At 39.7% G+C, this 23,717-nt stretch overlaps 1 protein-coding gene, 1 long non-coding RNA gene and 1 pseudogene across 2 annotated transcripts; all 3 read left to right on the plus strand.

The window, feature by feature from the left end:
* Nucleotides 1-1,294: 1,294 nt before the first annotated feature.
* Nucleotides 1,295-12,707, plus strand: LOC141521026 (WD repeat- and FYVE domain-containing protein 4-like). The gene is made up of 3 exons (XM_074233118.1): nucleotides 1,295-1,759; nucleotides 7,570-7,681; nucleotides 9,004-12,707. Exons 1-3 carry the CDS (start codon nucleotides 1,654-1,656, stop codon nucleotides 9,068-9,070), a joined length of 285 nt encoding a protein of 94 aa, XP_074089219.1. The 5' UTR covers nucleotides 1,295-1,653; the 3' UTR covers nucleotides 9,071-12,707.
* Nucleotides 12,708-13,731: 1,024 nt separating this feature from the next.
* On the plus strand, nucleotides 13,732-22,630 carry LOC141521028 (uncharacterized). The gene is made up of 3 exons (XR_012477831.1): nucleotides 13,732-13,809; nucleotides 17,304-17,446; nucleotides 22,059-22,630. It is a non-coding gene; the product is annotated as an uncharacterized LOC141521028 (long non-coding RNA).
* Nucleotides 13,995-16,409, plus strand: LOC141521027 (RNA polymerase II-associated factor 1 homolog pseudogene; annotated as a pseudogene).
* Nucleotides 22,631-23,717: the final 1,087 nt, after the last annotated feature.

The following is a 23,717-nucleotide window of genomic DNA, read 5'->3' on the forward strand; positions in this document are numbered from 1 at the left end:
TTATATGTGAGGTATTATTATTATTAACTGTTATTTTACTTTGAATATATATTGTTTTTACTTATTTTTATACAATTTGTATCCTCCCAGGAGAATGTGAGCTTCTTGAGGACAGTGGTTGCTTTATTTTTGCATTCTCATTTATTATTTCTTAATAAATATTTGCCAAATTGAATTAAATTGACACAAGTGAAACCAGCTGAGACCAAAATTTCATTAAGCATCATGCTAGCTGGGGAAGACTGATGTTAATTCTCTAGTACTTAAGACTCATGTCTTGGAGAGATTACAGAGGCTAGTGCACACACACACACACACATACACACATACACACACAAGCATACATTCATTCAAGGGGCTAATGAGTGTTTGGATAATGATGAATCATGGGAGAGTTGTTTCATACTGCACCAAAAAATATCCCTGTGATGTCTTTTTGTAGCTTCTTGATTTGATGATTCAGTGAAATCCAGTAGGCCAGGGAGAGATTTAATGACAAAGGTCTTTATCTAATGCAAATTAAGAGCACTTTCTAGTGCCCAGCACCTTCTCTCTGTATCCCCCAAAAGATAATGAATATCAAGGAAGAAAATCCTATCAGATTAGTGATCTCACTGAGATTTTGCCAAATGTTATCCATGGAACTAAGCCATATTCTAAAGTTAAAATGATGAACACTGTGATTTTAACCAAACTCAAGTCTTTGATCCTTTAGACCTTCTTTCATTGCACCTCAACATTTTTTCACTTGAAAATTTATGCCTTGGACCATATGTCACTTTCCTCTTCATGGACTCAGTTTCTCCCACAGATAAAATGCAGAGAATAGATTTTTATTAAATCATATCAAATATTATTTTCCCTCGATGATTAATGTAAGCATAAAATAAAAAAAGAATAGTGTAAGCACCAAGAAGTACCAATCAGTGCTTCCTGGGAAATTTATCAGACTTTCAAATAAAAATAAACTATTTTAGTTTTCACAACTGCCCCATCTAGCTCTGTGGGCAATGCTGGAGCCCTAAGAGTAGAAGATTTTCAATCAGAAGGCCTGGATTTGAATCTATCTGTTACTAATCTCCTTGGTGACCTTGGATGAAATACTTCCTCTCTGCATTCCAATTTCCACTCCTGTAAAATGAGGGGATTGGACTAGATTAGCTCAAATCCTTTCCCCCTATGTCTTTAGTGACAGAATAGCACAAGACTTCTCCTTGATTTACAGAAAAATTTTGTTGTCCAGTCATATTTTCAGTCATGGACAAATTTAGGGTTTTGTTGTCCAGTCATTTTTTTCAGTCATGGACAAATTTGGGGTTTTTGTTTTGTTTTTGTTTTCTTTGGTAAGGATATTGGAGTGGTTTGCTCTTTCCTTCTCACTTTATAGATGAGGAAACTGAGATAAACAGGGTTAAATGACTTGCCCAGGGACACACAAGCAAGGATGTGAGGCCAAAGTTGCACTCATGTCTTTCTGATTCCAAGTCTACTCCTCTATTTACTGTAGCACTCTCATTGAACTGTTTGTGCAAATACCACCCCCCACCCACCCACAGAACTGTGGGCTCCAGACAAGAGACGGCCAGGTCAGGCTTCCCTCATTATCTCTTTCAACTGCATACTGGGTCCCTTAACACACTTTACTGTCTCATCATGCCTTCTCTTTCTTCTGTACAGATATGGAAGACTGAAAATGTGAGGACATCTGGTCCTGGGGCAGGGCCCGAGTCACACACAATGGAATCTCCAGATCACAAAGGTATTTGAAATACTAGGGCCAAAGAGCATATTCTCACATTTCCTGCTCAAATGAAAGGTCAGGCTGCCTGCCTTTGGGATGATTCAGCTCTAAGAAATGTGCCAAATGAGAATTTGGCCACCAGGTAAAGCAGCTGTTGGAGCCAGGCCCCTTCCGCTCTGGGCCAAGCAGTCACCATGCATATCTCAGCCTTCTTCCTTAGCCTTCCTTAGGAGGGTGAAACAGGGTAGAACAGACAAGGGGCCTTTAGTATCACCATAAATTCCTAGAAGTGAAGAGAAATATTTCTTCAGAGGAACTGCTTCAGGCACATGACTATCAGAGTTTTAAAAAAATGTATTTTATTAGCAAGAGATTAACTCAAGCTGGTAGAATAACTCACTGTAGGTCCCCTGATCCCAACAGAGCACAGGATCCAGAGTATGGGACTTGCCAGTTTGGCTCATCTGTTCATGGACAGGAGGAAGGGCACCACTGAATCTGGCTTGGTATCCAGAGTCTGCCTGGGTATATTCTATCTCCCAGTAACTCAAACTCACCTACACAAAGTTCTGTTTCCAAAACAAGGCAATCCCCTAGGGCTAAAGCTGTTCTTCGGTCCAGGATGCACGCACTCTTGGGGCCAGGGGCTCTGGCCTCTCTCAGGAGAGGGGTTGCATCCAGCTGGCTGCTGTCCTATGCAGCTGGCCTGCGTGCATTCATCAGGGAACCAGGCTTCAAAATTTCTAGTTCCCTTAAAGGGCCATCTCTTTCTACACAGAAGAATCATTTCAAATCCTTTCTATGGAGAGAACATATTTCAAAGCCTTATCCAAGCCCAGCCTGGCACAATTTTCCAGCTGTTAAACCCCACCATTCCCTCTAGGAAAGCCACCTGTGGCTTGCTAAGATGGAATACTGTGAGTGAGGCAATGAGCTCAAAGCAACCCCCACCTTGGGCCCAGTGGCTTTTTTGCTCATTACCTCAGATCCATAAAATCAATTGTTTTGATGCCAGCAACGAAAGACAATGTCTTCCTAGAAAGAAGATACCCATCATATAGAACATACCCGAAGAAAGAACCATGCATTTATCCCATCAAGAAGGAAAGGGATGTACTAAGTAGATAAAATTCCCAGATAACTGAATTGCATTTATGCTCAGACTTTTAAAAGTTTTATGCAGTTGCCACAAATCCTTTTTTAAGCTGTGCTACATATACTCCTTCTTTATTATAGAAAGCATAATAATTTTTCTCGATTACTTTGGAGTTATTGTGAATATCACTTACAGCTTTGGAGGGACAAGAAGGTTTGGTCCTAACCTTGGATCTCTTTAGTGATGAGGAAATCCTTCCTACCAACAAATCTTAGCAACTACACTGCAATTTATCATCTCAAGAGTTTAGCCATTTTTGTGGGTCCTAGACCCTTGGCAGTCAGGGTGGTGAAGCCTCTGGATCCCCACTCAGAAATTAAATACATAGGATTACAAAGGAAACCAATTGTATTGAACTACAGTTATCAGCATATAGATCTAGATTTGCATATAGGTAGAGATATAGGATGTAGGTGGTAAGTGCAAATATAGATGTAGACAGAAGAGAGATAGTTAGATGTATATGTTTTAAGTTACAAACTCGAGGTTAACAGCCCCTGATTAAAATGTTGCTTTGGGCACTAAAAAAATAGGTATGTTTCTCAAAGTCACATTGTGAGTCTGTATTAGAGAAAAGACTTGAACCCAGGTCTTCTGTTCTCCAACGCAGCTTTTTATTCACTGTACATCTTGTTTCTTAATCTCAATTCTCAATGTTGAATTGTTTTATAATATAAGGATGCTTTCAAATGCTACCATGGCCTTTAAGGCTATTTGACCCTGTCCTTATGTACTGTTTAGTGGCCCTGTTTCTATCTTGGTTTGAGATCATTCCATGAGAACAATTGCAGTGAAAGTGATGCTCTGCATTGGTCAAGGCAGCTCCTTACCAGGAATTCCCTTAACTTAAATTACTGTGATTAATTAAATCAGAGGTCCAATTGTCTTTCATTTTATGTTTATATGATTTTTATCTTCCTCCCTTTTCCAATCCTTCCTCTACAAACCTGCCAAAATCGCCTTTCTGATATACAAGTCTGACTCACTCAAAAACCATCACAGCTTCCTATTGTTTTTAAAAAAAAAAAAAAGATAAAATGGTATTCTACTTAGCCAGGCATTTAAGATCCCTTCACAATCTTCTCCATTTCTTTTATAGACTTATTTCATCCAACCACATTTCAGGACCCTCAAGACCAGAGGTGTGTCCAACCTTTTAGCTCTTCTGGGCATCTTCTAGAAAAAGGAAAGCAACAAATCATTTGATTGGCTTGTCTTAATGACAAGGGCAACCCACAAAAAGTGGAAGGTGCAATCAGGGAACTGCTGTTCTATGCATGATTCTCAAATTGGTCACAAGAGAATAAAGGAGGGGAATGTGACAGAAAATGGGATAAAGGAAAAGAAAGTCAAACACTGATATGTTTCCTAGGTTTCCTTCAATTTACCTAAAGAGTCTGCAAGTTTAGTAAGAGTCAACCATGTGATGGCAATTGGAAAAAAAATTAATGCCATCTTTTATTTTTATGCAAGCTCTAGCTATGTTAAAAGAGGGACACTATCTAGGACAAGGGAGATGGTAGCACTACTATAATTTGCCCTTGTCAAAACATATCTATAATAATATATTCACTGCCACATTTTGAAAATGAAATCAGCCAAAGCTCATGCTACATATGAAATCAGCCAAAGGAGCTGGGGTTGCTTAGCCTGAAGTATAGGACATGATGATGCCTTCAAATTTGTGAATCACTGTCACATGGTGGGGGGGTGTTATGGAAATAGGTTATTTTTGGACTAGAAACCAGAACATGAGATTCTGAGACAAATTTGAAAATTAGCAAATTTAGCCTTGAATTAAGAAGTTCCCTAACATTTAACCCAAAAAGTGGAATAACCTGCCTCAGGGAGCAAGGGACTCTGCTTTGTCAGAGGTCTTCAAGCAAAGCCCAGAGGACCACTTATTGGGGGTGTTTTTACAAAGGATTCTTATTCAAGTGTGGGTTAGATCTCTTCATTTCTGAGGTTCTGCCTATCACTGATCAAGCAAAATAGTACTTCCTTAATATTCTGCATTCTTCCAATTTTGTGAGTCCATGTATCCTATCCCCATGCCAAGAACCCCCAGTATATAAGTTAGAGATATCATCAATCTATGCCATCATTATTTATCTATATCTATTCTTTGCCATGGGATATAGAATTCTGAAGAGATTAATTTTTGTTTAGCAGTTCATTGCATATCCTGAGCCATACTGCTTTTGAGATTTTATATATATATATATGTATATATACATATATATATATATATATAATTTTTATTTTTTTCTGCTTCACCTAAGTTCATAAGTTCATAAGATGGCAGGGGACTTCAGGATTATCTAGTCTAACTATTTTTATAGATGAGGAAACCCAGAGGTTAAGTGATTTAACCAATTAATGTCTTTAAGGGGAAAAAAAACACTTTATTTTCTTCAAATATCCCCCACCTGACCCCAAAGTTGGTGAGAGAGAAAACTAATAAAATTTATTTATTTTTATTATGGACAAATAAATAATGGGGTATAAAGTGTAAAGCAGTGCAGCAGTGTAAGTGGCATCTTCTTAGGGTTGGAGGTTGGGCCATGTAAATTAAAATGGGCTATTTCTCTGAATGCCCTTTCTAGTTTTCATCAGTTTCCTCAAATGTGAAATGGGGACAATAAGCCTTTATGTATTATCTCATCAAGTTGTTGTGAAGATAAAATTATATCTATATGAGAATATAAAAAGGGGCATGTGAGACATGAAATAATTAGTTAATTATTCAACCAATTGATGAAAAAAATAGCATTATCTTCTCAGGCTTTCATGGGTTACTATAGCCTGACCACTTTAGGCTGCCATAAAGAATGGTCAAAAGCTGATTTTACACCAACAAGGGGTCTTGGGGAAATACCTTTCCTCTCTGGTTGTAGACTATAAGGTCACAGATGCTCAGAGGTCACTCCTTTTAAAGTGATCAATGATTAGAAGGATTATGATATAATGAAAGGAGGTTACACACAGGCTAATAAAATTCAGTCTAGTCAACAGTTTAGGAATAATAAAACCAAGAGCAGAATGACCCACCTAATCCAACCAGTCAGGGAGGTTTATTTCTTCCCATCCCCCACAATGTATTGTGCACATTACAACAATAATGATTCTGATGATGAAATAATACTAGTTTCTAGCATTTATATAGCAAAGTTTTACTTCCAAATATAGCAAAGATTTATTTCCATATATAGCAAAAATTTATTTACATAAATCATGTTATTTGATCATTTGATGCTTATATTAATTCAATATGAAAATATATTTAAAAAATTGAACATGTGGGGTAGATAGGAGATGCAGTGGATAGAGTATCAGCCTTGGAGTCAGGAGGACTTGAGTTCAAATCTGCCCTCAAACACTTAATAATTACCTAGCTGTGTGACCTTGGACAAGCACTTAACCCCATTGCCTTGAAAAAAAAATTATAGATGAAGCCATTCCAAATATGTGCCTTCTTTTGGTGCTTTTTTACATATATGGACTAGCTGTATATTCTGTAGTTATGCTACAAGTACTCAAAATGCCATCCTTGAATCATGCATATTATATCCAGGTTAAAAAAAATAAGAATTCAATTGCCACATAATATCTCATTCATGTATAACTCAAGGCAAGGATCAATGATACTGAACACGTTTTTAGCTTCCTCCCCCTCCTTTCCCTTTATAGTAGCCTTATATTCACAGTAGATTATCAATAAGATGGAAGATGGAACTGGACCTGTGATTTCATTAGAATGGGGAATTCCCTGGTGAGGAAATTCAGCACCTTCTCTTGGATTGATTGTCAAAGAGACTTGCCCAGTACTAAGATATTAACTATCCAGGTCATAGACTTCTATGTATCAGATGCAGGAATAGGACCAGGTCTGACTGACTTTGAAGACAGATGTAATTTAGATCTTCTCACAAATATACAGCTCTCAGCAATCCCTTTATTTGTCATTCATTTAAATGCATTTCCTAAGACTGGATTCCCATTCACAGACTTTCTTGTACAACTGCAGGTTAGTACACATGCGATCACATTCCCAACAGTACAACCATGATCTAATCAGAGCAAGGACTAAAATGACCAAGATGGCTTCTGTGTGATTTTATTCAGCCGAACGTACCCACATCTCACTTTTCACGTTTAAGAAAATAAAATTAATCCCCAAATGTGGTCATTAAAAAGATTGAAGTAACAATTATTGAGTTACATTTTTAAAAAATGTTTTCTGCATTTAATTATTGGTTTGGTTATGAGAGGATTTAGATAAGTTGATAATGCTGGCTTTATGTAATTTATTTTTACTAGGCAATTATGGGCTGCATTATATCCTGGCAGCAAGGTATTGTGGGGCATCTTATTAAGCATAGTGCCAGTAAACACTGATGAACAATTTTGCTGAACTAGGCATGCAATTTAGAAAGCAATAATACACAAATCCAATTTAGGACACAATTGATACAGCAGCACGTCAGCACATGTAACTATCATAGCCCACAAATTAAATTGGGATAGCCCTTTTTGCAACAGCACAGGCCAAGATTAAATATACTTTCCCCCCCTCAATTTAACATCTTGCTGACCACAAACATAAATACGGATGTGTGTGCATGGGGATACAGAGTTGTTTCTAAATTTGTGTTTTTCAACCACCCAACAGGTAAAAAGTGGGAAAAGAATCTGGCTTTGTGTCGAGAGTTGGACATCAACATCGCTTTGACAGGGAAATCGAGTAAAAATAATCCAGCCATCACAGCATTGGCCATATCCAGGTAACTTGGGGCTCATTCCTTGTACCTCCAGCAGAGGGACTCTATGCTAGCTCTGGGATGACAAGTAACTTGTACCTTCTCATGATTGCCTATGACATCCGTATAAACCCTACAAGTCCATAAACCTGTACGAACCTTACAAAGCCCACACCTGCTCCCTAAAGGATAATAGGTTTAAAGGTAGAAGTCTCAGGGGTCATCTAGTTCATCCTCTCGCTTTTACAGCTGAAAATGACTTGGCTAAAATCACAAGGATAGCAAGAATCAGAAGCGGGGAGGCTTTAAAACCAGGTCCTCTGAGTAGTCTTTTCATTGGCCCCACTTTCTGTGGGCTTGGTTGTTTCATATTTGTTCCTAACTATGGTTGGGATTGTTGATTTCAAGGGGGCTAGTTTAGTGTGTATTTTTTATTCATATGCATATATATTATTTTTACATATTAATGAATGTTTTGTTGATGCTTTTTTAAATTGTTGTCAATTCCCAATGACTAAATGCACATATACAAATATATGCATTTTATAAAAAAGATGTCAAACAAACATAATATACTAATAATAATCCTGTGGGACAGTGTATGTATCATTCTACACCTATAGACCACCTCTCTGCCAAGGGTAAGGAACTATATTTCATTTTCAGTTCTTTAAAGTCAGTATTTTTTTCATTGATCAGAATTCAGTCATTTACTTCAGAGGGTGGGATGAGGGACAAAGTTACCCCATTCTTTTTTTTTTGAGGAGGCCTTTTATTTATCTTGCTACTGAGTGGGTCAGACCATTTTGGAATGAACATTTTTGATTTTTTTGATAATTCTTCCTATGGATTTAGGGAAAAGAAAGAAAGAGTAAAGGGGAAAATTAGAGAAAGAGGAAAGAAAAAGAGGAGGGGATATTATTCTGTGAATCTATGGCTCCAACTCTCAATATTCCTCCACTTAGCTCTACTCCAAAGAAAATCTATGACTGGAAATAATATTTATGAAGCAGTCAAGGGATGGAAATCACTCTTCTATGTGAACCAGCTCTCTCTGCCACTGCTCCCTAACATTGAATGATACATGAATCTGATTTTGACTATTTCTACCACTGAAATTTTTAGATACTCCAATAAGAGGCAAGAGACTACCCTTGGCTTAAATTATCCTTTATTATATACCTAGGTATTGTGGAATCAATGAGAATCATTGGTTTCTAGAACCTACCGATTTGTGTTAAGATCTGGTATTTGATTTTGTTCTTTTTATGTGCTCATAACCAGTCAAGAAAGATCTCAGAAACCTACCTATCTATAACTTTATAATCTTTTCTTTTCTCCCCAAGAAATCAGTCTAAACTCCTTGTTGGTGATGAGCGAGGAAGAATATACTGCTGGTCCAGAGATGGGTAGAAAAAAATTGTGAACTTGTGGAACTATTGGATGAAAATATTAAAAATGACGCAGTCCAAGATTATAAACTTGTATTATTTCAAGAGACTAAAACGAAATCAGTAGAAACCCAAGCTATATATTATATATGAGTTCCATGAGTAAAGTGATATTAGCTCTCTTCAATACTTGAAGAAAACTACATCATGAATATGAAGATGATATGAAATCTGTCTTTCCCAATGTAATACCAAACTATTTATAATGTTCTTATTCTAATAATGCATATCCTTTATGGAGGTGAAATGGAAGGTGAGTGTTTAAATGTGCAATCATGTTTATATGTTATAGAATGAAATCTATGGTTTACTGGAAGTTAAACAATACATCAATATTGCACAAAAGTTATATTACCTCTGAAAAAGGGTTTTTCATAGTGAATAAAATTATGTTGCTTTCTAAAAACTAATGGGAAAATACTGAATTGCTTTTTATTATTTTTATTTTATTTTTTTATTATTATTTATTTTATTTCTCCCCAACTGTAGCATTTGTATTACGGTGATCTCAGTCGATTTTCATTATTCCACAATTTCCAATCCAAGTGGATTTGTTTTAAGTTAAAAGGGTCAAGAAATTCCTGAGAAACAATTTTGTCCTTCTTTTGGTCATCTTTGCCAACATTGTCTCCTCTATTCCCTATCCCTCTACCTCTATTCCCAGGCTTTTCTTCTGGAACAAAAACCTGGAACAAATTCAGCTTTGCCTATAAATTACATGAATGAAACAAGAAATGAATGAAAAGGCATTTATTAAGTGCTTACTATTTGCAAAGCACTGTAGGGTATATGACAGTCGAACAATCCCTATTCTCAAGGTGCTCACATTTTTAATGGGAGAAACACACACACATAGGAGGTTTCAATTGCTAAAGCAGATGGAAGGATCCATGGTATGTAGGGTACTGTGGTAAAACATTCATTCTAATACTGAACTATTTGACAACTCTAAGAACTTGATGACAAGAACTTTCTGTTGCAGGTTATCAACAAATGCAACTATAACATGTGCTGAGTTGTCAGGTATGACAAACACTGCAAACACTAGACTGGAAGCATGACTCTTCTTCAAAGGGTCGAGGTCCTTGGTTGTCTCTATTAAGGTCTTGGGAGAAATAGTAGTCAAGATGATGGTAGTGGTGGTCCCACTTGAGGGCACATGCTGTCTGTCTCCTTTCTTTCCCTCAGGATGCCTTACTGCTTTGTGTAAGTTGGTTTGCCTACCCTATAAAAGGCACCTGATTGGCAACAGATGAAGCAAGTTGGCCCCTTCTCCACAATGATTTTTTCAATTAATAATGGTTTCAGGGTTCAGAATGGAAGCAAGTATGGTGGCCTAAAGACACTGCTATTCTCAAGGCTCTTCTAGAGTCACCATCTATGGAGAGATGGTGGTCAAGGTGCTGATCTTAATGATTTGACTTGCCTGATACATGTTGCCTCCTATTCCTCTCCCAGGGTGTTTCAACTACCTTGGCTCATAATCTATATTGGATAGAATCTGATTTACAGGTTTCATTACTGCTTATTTAGTGATGATATGCATTGTGTGCAGGGTATAAGCAATCAAGCTGGATAGCTGTGCCCATTCTCTCTCTCTCTCTCTCTCTCTCTCTCTCTCTCTCTCTCTCTCTCTCTCTCTCTGTCTTCATCTGTTCTCTGTCTCATATAGCATTTCATTAGAGAGGAAGGCAAAGGATAGAGAAGTGAAGGAAAAAAATGAAGATTGGAGGAGACACAAGGAAAGATGAGAAAGAGATGGCATTTGAGAGGAATCTTGGAGAAAGGCAGAGATTCTTAGTCTGAAGTTGAGAGGACAAGTACTCCAGACATAGGAAACAGCTGGTGAGACAGTGTTATGTATAAGGAACAGGACACAGGTCAATGTGACTGTATTGATGAGTATGTAGAAGGGACTAGATCCTAAGGCAAATGGAAAGGAAGTTTTGAAAAGCTTTAAATGCCAAACAAAGGACTCTATATCTGATCCTAGAGATAATAGGGAACCACTAAAACTTACTGAATAGGAGGGTGACATGAGTTGTTCTATGCTTTATAAAATGACATTGGTCACTGTATCATGGATAGATTAGAGAAAAGAAGAGAGCTGAGTCAGGGAGAACAAGGCTTTTGAAATAGCAAGAGGTGATGACAACCAGAACTAGCTGGTGGCTGTATGAATGAAAAAGGAGAGACCAATGTGAGGAAGGATGAAGAGATAGAAATTACAAAACTTGGTGGCTAGTTGGATATATGGGATGAGCAAAGGGAAGAGGATGACACGGAGGTTGTAAGACCAGATGACTGGCAAAGTTAAGAGAAGAGACAAGGTTTACAGGAAGAAGATAATGAGTCAGTTGGATTTGACAATAAGAAAGAATTAAGGTTTTCAAAATATTTTACATGTGTTATTTAATCTTCACAACAAACCTGGGAAGTAGATGCTGTTATTATCTCCATTTTATAGATGAGGAAACTGAGGCTGAGAGAGGTTAAAGGACTTGCTCAGGGTCATACAACTAGCACATATCTGAGGCAAGATTCCAATTCAGGTCTTCTTGGGTGCAAGTCTAATACTCTATGCACTGCACCATCTAGCTACCTGACTTAGGTCAAGTGCAAATGTTTTTAGAAGAAAGAGAATAGTGCTCAGGACAGAGCCTGGATGAGAAATGAAGAAATGCAAACCTTAGTACTTCCAAGTAGTAGTCAGGCAGAAAAACCATGAAAGAACAGAAGAAGACCATGGTTGTCATATTTGTAGATCAAACAGCAATGTAACACTGGAAAACTGCAAAAGAGAGGCAAATCAGCTTAAAAATTTCCCTTGGACCAAGAGATTGGTGATCAGTCAAGAGCTAAATGAAAAGGCACATTTATCAGCTTGCCCCAGAAGTTTGCAGGACTACAAAAAGCTGAGATTTTCCATTAAAATGCTTACCCTTTCATATCAAAAGGAATGGAAATGACCAGAAAAATGAACAGAAAAAAGACTTTGCTGTCCTTCTAGAGGCAGTCACTATGCCTGTGTAGAACATAAAATATTCTTCTTACTTGAGAAAATAGTAAAAGGGACTTGAAAAGTATCTCTTTACTTTTCAAGTTATCAGAATAATAATCATAATCATGATAATGATGGTAATATTTATACAGTGCTTACTACAGGTCAGGCATATTGCTAAGAAAGGGAGAAAAATGCCTGTGCCATTGGAGAAAATAACCCAGATGGGCAGAGCCGAATCAGAACCAAAGTCCTTGCATCAAGAGAAGAATGCATTATGGGAAGAGGAGGGAATAGGGGAAGTGTCAAGACCTCCTCACCTCTTTTCTAAATTATTTCAATAGCCTTGATCTCCCTAAATGCAAATCTCTTCCTCACTCCAATCAATCTTTGCCACAGAGGTCAAAATGATTTTTCCAAATTTTAGATAGAACACATGAGATCATCCCCAATTCACCGTAGAATCCATGGAAGATACCAAAGGAAATTCTAGAAAATGACAAGGCCAGAGAAGAAGTTCCTTTGGACGTTCCTTTTTATGGAGTAGTGAATTTAGGACTATTTATCAGTGAGTCAATCAAGCTTACGGTCTAGCTGGGGAGGCAGTGTTTGCATAAATGATAATATATAAAATATATAATATGATATGATATGATATGATATGATATGATATGATATGATATAATGTAATATATAATACAATGTAATATAATACAATGTAATGTAATGTCATATAATATAATACATAATGTCACATAATATATAATGTCATATAATATAATATAATATAATATAATATAATATAATATAATATAATATAATATAATATAATATATAATATAATATAATATAATATAATATAATATAATATAATATAATATAATATAATATAATATAATATATAATATAATATAATATAATATAGTATATTATGATATGATATAATATAATGTAATATAATATGATATAATGTAATATAATATGATATAATGTAATGTAATATATAATACAATGTAATATAATACAATGTAATACAATGTAATGTCATATAATATAATATATAATGCCATATAATATATAATATAATATATTATAATATAATATAATATAATATAATATAATATAATATAATATAATTAATGTAATATAATATAATATATTATGATATGATATGATATAATGTAATATAATATGATATAATGTAATGTAATATATAATACAATGTAATGTAATGTAATGTCATATAATATAATATATAATGTCATATAATATAATATAATATATAACGTCATATAATATATAATTAATATAATATAATTAATATAATATAATTAATATAATATAATTAATATATATCTATAGCATATAAAAGAGCTACAAGGTGATTCCAGGATGAGACAGGCTTGTGGGAGGGCGCCAGGAGAGGGCTCAGCTAGGTGCGCGGGTGCTGATGGGCGTGCGCGGGGCGGGGCGGGGCGGGGCGGCAGGTGCGCGCGCAGCCGCCGCCGCCTCCTTCTCGTCTATTCCCTTGGGTGCGTTTCACGTTGTCAGTTTCTGGGGGAAACTGACGATCCCTTTCCGTTTGACAGCCCTGGGTGGGTGGGGGGGCACATCCGGGTGCTTTTTCTCTGAATGCGCGCTCTTTGAGGTCAGAGGCTGCTTTGGCTCCAGCTCCTGGTACAGGACGAGATGCTTCATCGGTTTGTGCCTTATTGAACCCAGTGTGGCTCGCCCCGCAAACTGGAGTGCAGCGCTTGCTAGGCAGGGGCTCAGCAAGGGAAAGGGCACGGGAGTTCTTGCGGGGGGGGGGCGGGGGGGGATGTGGTGTAGAGGAGAGGCCCGGGGGAGCCGGACTCTACAGGAGACTCACTTCTGGGACTATCCATTAAGGAGCACGAAGTGGGGGGAGGGGAATGGAAAAAGTAAAAACGGGCGGCGGCGGCGCCTGAGGAGGGGAAGACTTCAGGCCGCTCCCAACCGCCCCTTCCTTTTCGATCATCGCAATGCCCGCGCGTCCGACCAATCACGAGCCGGCTTTTCGCAGAAGACCCGCCTCCTCCCCGCCTGGGCGAATCCGTCGCTCGGAGTTTGAAAACAAAACAACCCAACCCGAACTACACTCCCCAGAAGGCATTTCGCCGCGGCCCGCAGAGGCGGAGGGCCCGGCCCGCTCTCCCGCCATGGCGCCCACCATCCAGACCCAGGCCCGGCGGGAAGACGAGCACGAGCCCGGCTCGCACAGGGCCCTGCCCGAGCGGTCCGGCGTGGTGTGCCGCGTCAAGTACTGCAACAGCCTGCCGGACATCCCCTTCGACCCCAAGTTCATCACCTACCCCTTCCACCGGAGCAGGTTCGTCCAGTACAAGGCCACGTCCCTGGAGAAGCAGCACAAGCACGACCTGCTGGCCGAGCCGGACCTGGGCGTCGCCATCGACCTCGTCCACCCGGACGCCTCCCGGCCGGACCCCCGGGCCCCGCTGCACCCGGCCGACGAGCGGCTCCTGGAGGAGGAGGCCCCGGCGCCCAGCGGCACGACGCGGTCCCGGCAGCACGCCAAGGTGGTGCCCTGGATGCGCAAGACGGAGTACATCTCCACCGAGTTCAACCGCTACGGCGTGTCCAACGAGAAGCCCGAGGTGAGGATCGGCGCGTCGGTGAAGCAGCAGCTGGCGGCGGAGGAGGCGTACAAGGGCCGCCAGAGCCAGATCGCCGCCATCGAGAAGACCTTCGGCGACGCGCGCCGGGCGCCGGCGCAGCACTACAGCAAGCCGCGCGTCACGCCGCTCGAGCTCATGCCGGTCTTCCCCGACTTCAGGATGTGGATCAACCCCTGCGCCCAGGTGATCTTCGACTCGGACCCGGCGCCCAAGGGCGCGGGCGGCGCCGCCGCCCTGGAGATGATGTCGCAGGCCATGATCCGCGGCATGATGGACGCGGAGGGCAACCAGTTCGTGGCCTACTTCCTGCCGCTGGACGAGACCCTGCGCCGGCGGCGCCGGGGGGCCCCGGCGCCCGCCCCCGAGGAGGCCTACGGCTACCGCGTCGCGCGCGAGTACGACTGGAACGTGAAGAACAAGGCCAGCAAGGGCTACGAGGAAAACTACTTCTTCATCTTCCGGGAGGGCGACGGCGTGTACTACAACGAGCTGGAGACGCGCGTCCGGCTGAGCAAGCGCAGGGCCAGGGCCGGCGCGCAGGCCGGCCCCGGCGCCCTGCTGCTGGTGAAGCACCGCGCCATGAACCCCACGGAGCTGGAGGCGCAGGAGGCGCGCAGGGCGCAGCTGGAGAACCCCGAGCCGGAGGAGGAGGAGGAGGAGCCGCGGGGGGCGAGGGGCCGGGAGGAGGAGCCGCCGCGCGGGGCGAGGGGCGAGGGGGAGCCGCCGCGCGGGGCGAGGGGCCGGCCCCGCCAAGACAGCCGCGAGGACGAAGCCCGGGCCGCCCGGGATAAGGAAGAGATCTTCGGCAGCGACGCCGACTCGGAGGAGGAGGAGGACGAAGAAGAAGAAGATGATGATGGAGGAGGAAGCCCTGCCACAGACGAAGAGGAGAGCAGCTCCAGCCCCTCCTTCCTCAGCGCCAGTGACCGCTCGGCCCAAGAGGACGACTCGGGCGGCAGTGACTGAGGCCCCCACACCGGCCAAGAAGGATCAAAGGAAAAATAGCTATTTTTTTCTTAAGCTTTTGTTGTCAATAAAGGCAATATGTTTACAAGTTTAAAAAAAAATGAAAACGAGAGAGTCCCTGCCCTCTAAAAGCTATCGGGGCCACTTAACCCCATTGCAATGCCACCCCCCCCAAAAAAAAGAACAAAAAAAAGGTAAACGGAAAGAAAAAATGTTCATTAAAAAGCTATCGGGGGAGATATACACGCACATCCTATCAGCATCACAGATACCAGTGAATTAACATGTCAAGGAGAAATTGGTCAAGGGTTACAGACCGTACAAGGATGCCAAGGAGGAAAGGGGCAAAAACCTATATGAAAAAGAAAATTAAGATAGCAGAAAGGTGGAAACTAGCATCTAGAAAGATTAGTCATGGGTATGAAAAAAAGAAAAAAGAGCGGCATAAGGCAAGAAGGATGTTGAGGATGGAGCAATCCAAATGTAGACAACAAGAAGGAGAATAACAAGAGACAAGACTGGACAGATGTATTAGAGAAATTATGGAAGGCCTTGAATACTAGGATTAGGGATTCTACTCTATTTCATAGGCTAGTGGGACACCACTGGAAGATTCAGAGTACAGGTCTAATGTAATAAAAGAGTATATTAAGGGACAGCTAGGTGGCGCAGTGGATAGAGCACCGGCCTTGGAGTCAGGAATACCTGGGTTCAAATCCGACCTCAGACACTTAATAATTACCTAGCCGTGTGGCCTTGGGCAAGCCACTTAACCCCACTGCCTTAAAAAATCTAAAAAAAAAGGTATATTAAGATTACTCTGACAGTGGTATATATGGGATGCACTGAAGAAAGACTAGAAACAAAGGCCAATGAAGAGACCGTTGAGATTTATCCAGCTAGGAATAAGGTTCTTTCCTAAAATGATTGCAGCATGATGGGAGAGCCAGGAGTGAATCTAAGAGATTATAGAAGAAATCAGGTTATAAAAGTTAACATTTTGCAGGGGGAAGGGGGGGGAAGAAAAGTAATTGCAGTTAAGAGCCCAAATGACTGGGAGAGGGCAGTACTCTTAGCATAAGAAGCTGGTAACTCTAGAGGTGAGAAATGCAAATTTAGGTAGGAAAATGAGGAATTTTGTTTTAGACTTGAAGTACTAGTGGATACCAAAATATAGCTATCCATCAGGCAATTAGAAAATAAGAAATGAAACTCCTAAAAAAAGTTATTCACCAAATGCCAGTTTAGAAGATGATTTGCCCAATACCATATCTCTGTAGATCTCCCCCCAAAAGAAAATTTGAAGAATATTTCCCATCCAATTTGCTCTGACTGCAATTTTCCCATGTATGATCCCTGAGACTAAGCCATTCTAGAGCTAAAATGTACATTTAACCCAACTTAACTTTGATTCTTGTCATATCACTTCATATCACTTCAGCCTATTCCTTTTAAAATGGATGCCCAGGATTCTATATAACCTGGACAAGTCACTACATCTTTGAAGGACTTGGTTTGCCCATCAGTAAGATGAAGTTAGATGCTATTAAATCAAAACTTTTTCTTTATAGGGCCTTTCCCCCATAGAACAATTTGGACATCAACAAAAATGAGTCATCAGGGGCTCCTGGAAGATTTGTGGATGTCTCAACTGGAGTCCTAGCTTCATCCTATCTCATCATCCCTGTAGGATTGGCTAGAGAAAGAATTGCAGGTGGGATATAGATTTGTATGTCATTTACATAAAGATAACAAAACCACATGGGGTAGATGACATTGCTAAGGAAGAGAATTTAGAGAAGGAAAAAAGATCAAGAAAGGAACCTTAAAAACAAACTCATCTAAAGGGTGAGGAGCAACGGAAGTAAAGAGGAGAAACTTGCAAAATGAAGCATCACAGATGCCAGTGAATTAAAATGTCAAGGAGAAATTGGTCAAGGGTTACAAATTGTGCAAGGTTATCAAGGAGGAAAAGGGAAATTTAAAAGGCCATCATAAAGATGTTTATCAGTGAACTTAAAAGTTATTTAAGTATAGTTATAGCTTGCTTTCTCCTTCATTCTCTAAGAGGACTTTGAGGGTAATGTCTAGACTTGCTTGTGAATCAGATTTAAGTGAGGCAGAGCAGTGCAGAGTCATTAACCTCACTCTCTTCAGAATCATCTGGGTCTAGTGGCAGGATACAGTAGATGACCTTTCTAAATTAAATGTTTCCTAGAGTCTTGCCCATTCAGTGACTAAGGGGTAGGTAAGAATTGAGACAAAAGATGGTTCAATTTACCATGACAAAACTGCCAATTGAGGAAGAGAAGACCTTTGCACATACTATTGGCATCACAAGCCTCTCTGGCCAGAACAGAAAACAATTGCTATTTACTCTAATTCTAAGCTTATCTAAGCAATGAACCATAGAGGTTTAGATTGAGGGCTAGTTTTGACTTTTATCAGAGTTGAAATGATTTGGGTTTAAAGGCTAGTCAAGTAGCTCCATTTGAAAGACAATGGACTTTTTCTTGGAGCCGGTTTTTTCAGAACTATATTTTAAGAAATCAAAAATGAAAACTTTGCAGAATAAAAAAAGTAAATCACAGTTCTTTGGGAAAGAGACATAAAAATAAACATAATAAAAATAAAAACTAGGTCCTAAACTCCAAAATATTTCACAAAACATAAAAAGATATTCCAATGCATAGAGCCCCACCTATAAGTAGGGGGACCACATTTAGTGAGAGGTGTCCAGAGCTAAAACCAGTAAGCTGACTGTTCCCTCAGCTTGGCACAATCATAATCCTTTGTACTCTAGATGATATCACCCTTTGTCAAATTGTGTTGCTTGGACCAGCACTGAGGGGTTTAACTACCCCTATTTCACAGGGCCGTCTGACACATGTTTACAATCCCTATTCCTTGTATTATATTCCTGTTCCTGTCATAGAATTCTGGTTCTGTACCCCACAGACTAATCATGATCACCCCCCCAAGATTCCAGGCAATGACTATTCCCAAGGGGTTCAAGAACACCTGTATTGTCCCAAGAAATGCCAACAATGAGAACTGTCTCAGACCTAAGAATGATTTGTTTCAACTCCTTATATATATATGTACATATGTGTGTGTGTGTGTGTGTGTGTGTGTGTGTGAGATCTCAGCATCAGCAGTATGAAACCCTCCTTAGGAAGAGGGGCTTCCACCTGCAGGCATTGTTTTTCTCACTCTTAAACTTGTTTGTGTCTTGACTCTTCTGTCTCTGACTTGATCTGTTTCTGGTCTAATCACCAGATTAGATGTTGGTTCTGATTGGGGTGACAGTGGGGGAGGGGAGGGGGAGAAGAAAGGAGGAGAAGGAAGAAGAGAAAAAAGAAGAAATAGCACTTTTCAACATTTGGTTGACAAAACTGGAAGTTCTGTGAAGAGACTAAAGTTAAAAATATGGACTTGGGGAAAGGGGCTTAAGGATGTAAAGGTTCATATTGGGTGAAGAGATCACAAAAGGTTCTCAACTCTCAGTATGGTAAAAAGTTTAAATTTTAATACACAGGTTATTGTAAATAAGTTATTTAGTGAGGTAGAGAAAGTGAGTTTTTAAGAAGATAGAAAGCTTAAGCAAAGAAAAAAATAGTTCCTAGCTGGGCTGGCAAGAACATCAAAGACAGTTAAGAAGGGGGAAAGGGAATAGCTATGAGACAAGTAGCAGAATTGGGATCACATGGATCTAACAGAATAGAGGAGAGGGTGGGTACAACTTTCATAGGGAGCCTAGCCCACCTCCTGTGCAGGAAGGAGTCGGGGAGAGAGTGGGTCAAGGAGTGACGAGTCAGACATACACCTTGAAAGGCTAAGAGACAAGTGGAGGAAGAGTAGCAGGGAAGAGGCTGAAGTTGCTTTCTACATTTGAGAAGACAGGTTGAACAATGGGGAGGAAGTCAGAGGCCCACAGAAAATGCTAGACAAACACAGATAAATAGTTCCTTAAGATTACAGGAAAGACAACAAATAATTCTCCAAGATCTCATGCAGAATACTTTATTGTTGTTTGTCCTTTGTTCAAGAAGAAGACTAATGACCACACATAAGCGAGCCAAAACTGTGCAAAATCATCAGCCTTAGAGTTGTATGGATGAAAATCAGAGTGCAAAAGATATAAGAGTGAGTGGGTGGTTATGAATTAGAGGCAAACTAAGTATTTGACTATTTTTTTTAAGCTTTTGCAAGGCAATGGGGTTAAGTGGTTTGCCCAAGGCCATGCAGCTAGGTAATTATTAAGTGCCTGAGGCCAAATTTGAACCCAGGTACTCCTGACTCCAGGACCTGTGCTTTATCCACTATGCCATCTAATTGCTCCAAAGGGATGTAAATATTAAGGTCTCTAAGGCAAATCATTGGGGAAAGGCTGTGAGCCAAGTGCCAGTTATTGAGAAATGTGGGAGAGTGTCCAGAATCATGTCAGGGTACTACTACAAGATGAATTTTCCGAGGTAAGCTAAAAGACCTTCAATTTATCTTTTTATCTTATTTAAGGGGAGATTCCCTCATGACAACTCTGAGGAATTCATTCCTTCTTGCATAGGTCATTGCTGTCATTATTCAACTAAGAAGGATAAGTACCCTATCCCTCCCTATCCCTTACTGTCTTAACACTTTTTTTCCTACTTAGTGAGTTCCAAGGGTATTGAGATATTTTGAATCAGCTAGTTGAGTTTTGGATATGGAATAGGGAGACAGCTTCTTAACTGGAATGAGCATGGGGTGGGGCCATTCCACTTTGGGCCATCAATAGCTTTCCAAGAATTAGTTCTCTTTCTGAGCTGATCCTGGAAAATTTTGACCTTAATCCAGGATTTCCTTCTAAGTGTTCTCTTTAAAGAAACAATACTCTCCACTATGAAATCACTGAACTAAATAAAGCTCATTCTTCAGCTATATTATGATTGGAACACCACTCCTCCCCCCCACCACCACCACCATGTGTCCAGTGTCAGCATTTTCATCATAACTTCAGGTCATAGACCTAGCTTGATTTAGCAACCAGCTCCCCTTCTTGTTATCCTACCATACACTTTAGACCATGAGTATTTTTGTTTCTTAGAATACAAGAGAAAATGGATATTAAAACAAATGAGTAAGTTTCAACCAATCAAAAATTTATGTAAAAGAATTCTACCCAACCAACATAAAAGAGGTGACCCCAAACTTCCTAAAACCACTTTGATCATACTTTCCCGGGCTAGTTGGCTTGTCATGGTATCCTATAAGGCATTGGTCTTTAACTTGTATATGAACCCATATGGCAACATAGTGAAACTTATGGACTTCTCGGAATAAAACTTTCAAATAAAATACTTAGAATTATGAAAAAGTCAATTATTTTGAAATACAGTTGTTAAAACTTTTTTTAGAGAATTCACAGACCTTAATAACACCCCCCCACACACCTTAGTGATTTACTCCCACATCCCAGTTGAGCGAAAAGGAGAATTAGAGTTCTCTACAATACTTACTGCTGGTTTGGTTTGGTATTAAATTTGGACTAAGTTCATTTGTCTAAGCTTCTCTTAACAAGTATACTTTGGATATGATAACCATACATTAGTAACTACTACATTAGTAATTTCCATGTCTTTTTTTCTAGGGAAAAGTATAACATGACTCAGGATGCATTCTTATAGAAATAGAGGATATACAGTTCCAAAGGAATAGAGATTATTCCCACTTCATCCCCCAAATTTCAAAGACCTCATTATTTTTGTTATTATTGTTGTCATTTTTATTGTTGTTACCAGCTGGCTATCTCAGAGGTGTCTAATATACTGTTTCTGCCTGAGGCACTAATATACATATCTATCTAAAAATCATCCATCTATCTTTCAAACATCTATCATCTCTTAAAACCTAAATCTCCAGTCTTGTTTTGGATGATAATATGGATAGATCTGCCTATTCTAGAGATGCCATTACACATTATTAATGGCACTAAACTTTTCCCACCCATTCTGGCAGCCTTGGAAAGCTGAAAGTTTTTAGCCTGGAAAAGGGGACACTTAAGGGAGATGAGATGGTCATCTTCTAGTATCTAAAGACCTGCCATACAGAAGAGAATTCATTTTTAAATTATTTTAAACATTTTTAAGTACTTCCAGAGAATAAAGATAGAATAGGAAAATTATGGAAAGATTTTGACCACCATAAAGAGAAATGTTCTAATAATTACAGTTGTCTGAATGTGGAATTACCTGCTGTGTTTTCAACCATTAGCAGTCTTCCAACCCAGATATTTGGTGATTATTGACCAAAGATGGCATAGATGACATTTCTGTTTCCTACAATAGGTTGAATGAGATGACTGCTGAAGGTCTTTTCCTCCTTCCAAGCTTCAATGATTCCATGATCTCCTTTGTTCAGGAGGTAATGAAAAGTAGCATCAGTCTGCTTCTGGGATGGCCCTTCCCTCTCGATCTTCAACACTGCCTAAGCCTTTCAAATGGGTGCCAATGACGCATGAAATGTTTCCCAGGTCAGAGAATCCTAAAACCTAGTCTTCTGAAACTTCATCTTTTCTCCTGTTTTATTAACGGGTTTCATGAAATTCTTCCCCGAATTCTCAAACCAAAGGTAATTTAAGTTCAAGCTATAATAAAAAAAATTACCAGGCAGCTTTTTTTAGCACCACATTGTTGTTGTTTTTTCTTTTTTGACTGGCAGGAGGGAGGGAATGTTGTGAAATCAAACAAACAAAAAGTTGCAGGAGGGCTGCCCCAGAGGATTGAAGGAATTTGTCCTCTCTGAGGACATAGCCAAGATACTGGTGTAAATACTGTGTGGCTTAAGAACAAAGCAAAAATTGATTAAAAATGAACATCCTGTCTGGTTCTATTTTGACTCCTTGACATATCCCAACAGATCCTAGAGGGAGAGGGAGAAAAACGTAAAACTATTATTCCTTTAGGAGCAAAAGTTTCAGCTTCACCACTCCAGGATTTTTCTCCCCAAGTATGGGAAATGTAGCATCTAAACTGCTAGGTCAAATTATATCTATTGCCTAAAATTCAATAGGCTAGTAAACTCCCCATTTTCATTCATCCCCAGATCATCACAATTTCTTTCGATTTAAATTCAATATGCTTGAAACCTTCACTTTCTAGATCCAATTCAATTCTCTAAACCCTTATTAATATAAGTATTATATGTCAGCTATTATTTGTTCAACTTTTCTTTTAAAGATTGGACCCGCTATTTCATTTGCATAAGAAATTCCTGATGGAGAAATTCCTTCTACTGATGTAGACCTCCACTTTATAATTCTTTGAATTGACTAGAAACATCAAGAGATTAAATAGCTTGCTCATGGCCACAAAGCTAGTATGTAGTAGACATTAGGTCCACTTTGGGTCTTCCTAACATTCTATCCAATAAGTAACATTTTGATGATTTGATAGCACTAATAATAGTGATCATGATAATCATAGTAACAGTTGACAATTTTGTAGTGCTTTAAAGTTTACAAAGTACTATACATATCTCATTTGACCATCACAAAAATCTTATGAGGTAGACATTTATTATGCCCATTTTACAGATACATGGTAGGTAAGTTCTTACCCAGGAACACTCAACTAGTGTCTGAGGATTTGAATTCAGGTCTCCTGACTCTACATCCAGTACTCCTACCTCTTGGTTACCATATCCCTACTAGGGAAACAAAATACAAAAACTGTTCCTGCCCTCAGGAAGCTTAGATTCTCCTGATTTCAATCTTCATAAAATTAAAAAAAAAAAGAAACATAAGATTTAGAACCAGAAGGCTCATTTCACAGATGAAGAAACTAAGACTTACAAAGGAGACAGCTAACCCACACCCATGACTACACAACTGATTTGTGGTAAATTTACCTAAGGCCACAGAGGTAATACAGAAGTGGCAGTCACAATTTGAATTTCTTACTCCAAACCCAAGCGTAACAGTTAATGGCAAGAACTGTTGCCTTGAT

The sequence above is a fragment of the Macrotis lagotis genome, chromosome 4 (genome assembly GCF_037893015.1).
Source record: "Macrotis lagotis isolate mMagLag1 chromosome 4, bilby.v1.9.chrom.fasta, whole genome shotgun sequence".
Taxonomy (NCBI): Eukaryota; Metazoa; Chordata; class Mammalia; order Peramelemorphia; family Peramelidae; genus Macrotis; species Macrotis lagotis.

Coding starts and splice junctions, on each gene's coding strand:
- LOC141521026 (XM_074233118.1), top strand. CDS start 1,654: ATGCCTTCTCTTTCTTCTGTACAGATATGGAAGACTGAAAATGTGAGG. Junction 1,760..7,569: donor GGAATCTCCAGATCACAAAG/GTATTTGAAATA, acceptor ACCACCCAACAG/GTAAAAAGTGGGAAAAGAAT. Junction 7,682..9,003: donor ACAGCATTGGCCATATCCAG/GTAACTTGGGGC, acceptor TTTCTCCCCAAG/AAATCAGTCTAAACTCCTTG.